Below are 252 nucleotides of genomic sequence, written 5' to 3'. Positions count from 1 at the left end.
TTGCTTCATAGGATCCTGAGGCTTCAGGGTAAGGGCAACGTGGACAGTGCCGAGGCCCATGATGGTAATAGCGTTGAAATTCTCACTCTCAGCAGCTAAGGGCATATGGGAGGTGCTCGGGCCCTCCCCCAGGGCTCCCCGCAAGGAGATGCTATGGCGCTCATCGCAGGGAAGCAGCATGCAGGTGCCAGGCCCCTCAGCAGCACGGGGCTGCATCGATCTCCTACCCTCAGCAGAGATGCTTGCCCTCTC

At 59.9% G+C, this 252-nt stretch overlaps 1 protein-coding gene across 1 annotated transcript; it reads right to left on the bottom strand.

The window, feature by feature from the left end:
* Nucleotides 1-6: 6 nt before the first annotated feature.
* On the bottom strand, nucleotides 7-243 carry LOC108490345 (melanoma-associated antigen E1-like; the record flags this gene model as incomplete). The annotated part of the gene is made up of 1 exon (XM_017796416.1): nucleotides 7-243. A coding segment is annotated over one exon (237 nt), but the record flags the coding sequence as incomplete, so codon positions are not given.
* Between the last annotated feature and the right edge of the window lie 9 nt (nucleotides 244-252).

Source organism: Nannospalax galili, unplaced genomic scaffold (genome assembly GCF_000622305.1).
Source record: "Nannospalax galili isolate Female #2095 unplaced genomic scaffold, S.galili_v1.0 C46216203, whole genome shotgun sequence".
In the NCBI taxonomy this organism is placed as follows: Eukaryota; Metazoa; Chordata; class Mammalia; order Rodentia; family Spalacidae; genus Nannospalax; species Nannospalax galili.
The sequence above is the reverse complement of the archived record's forward strand: the minus strand, read 5'-3'. Positions and strand labels throughout refer to the sequence as shown.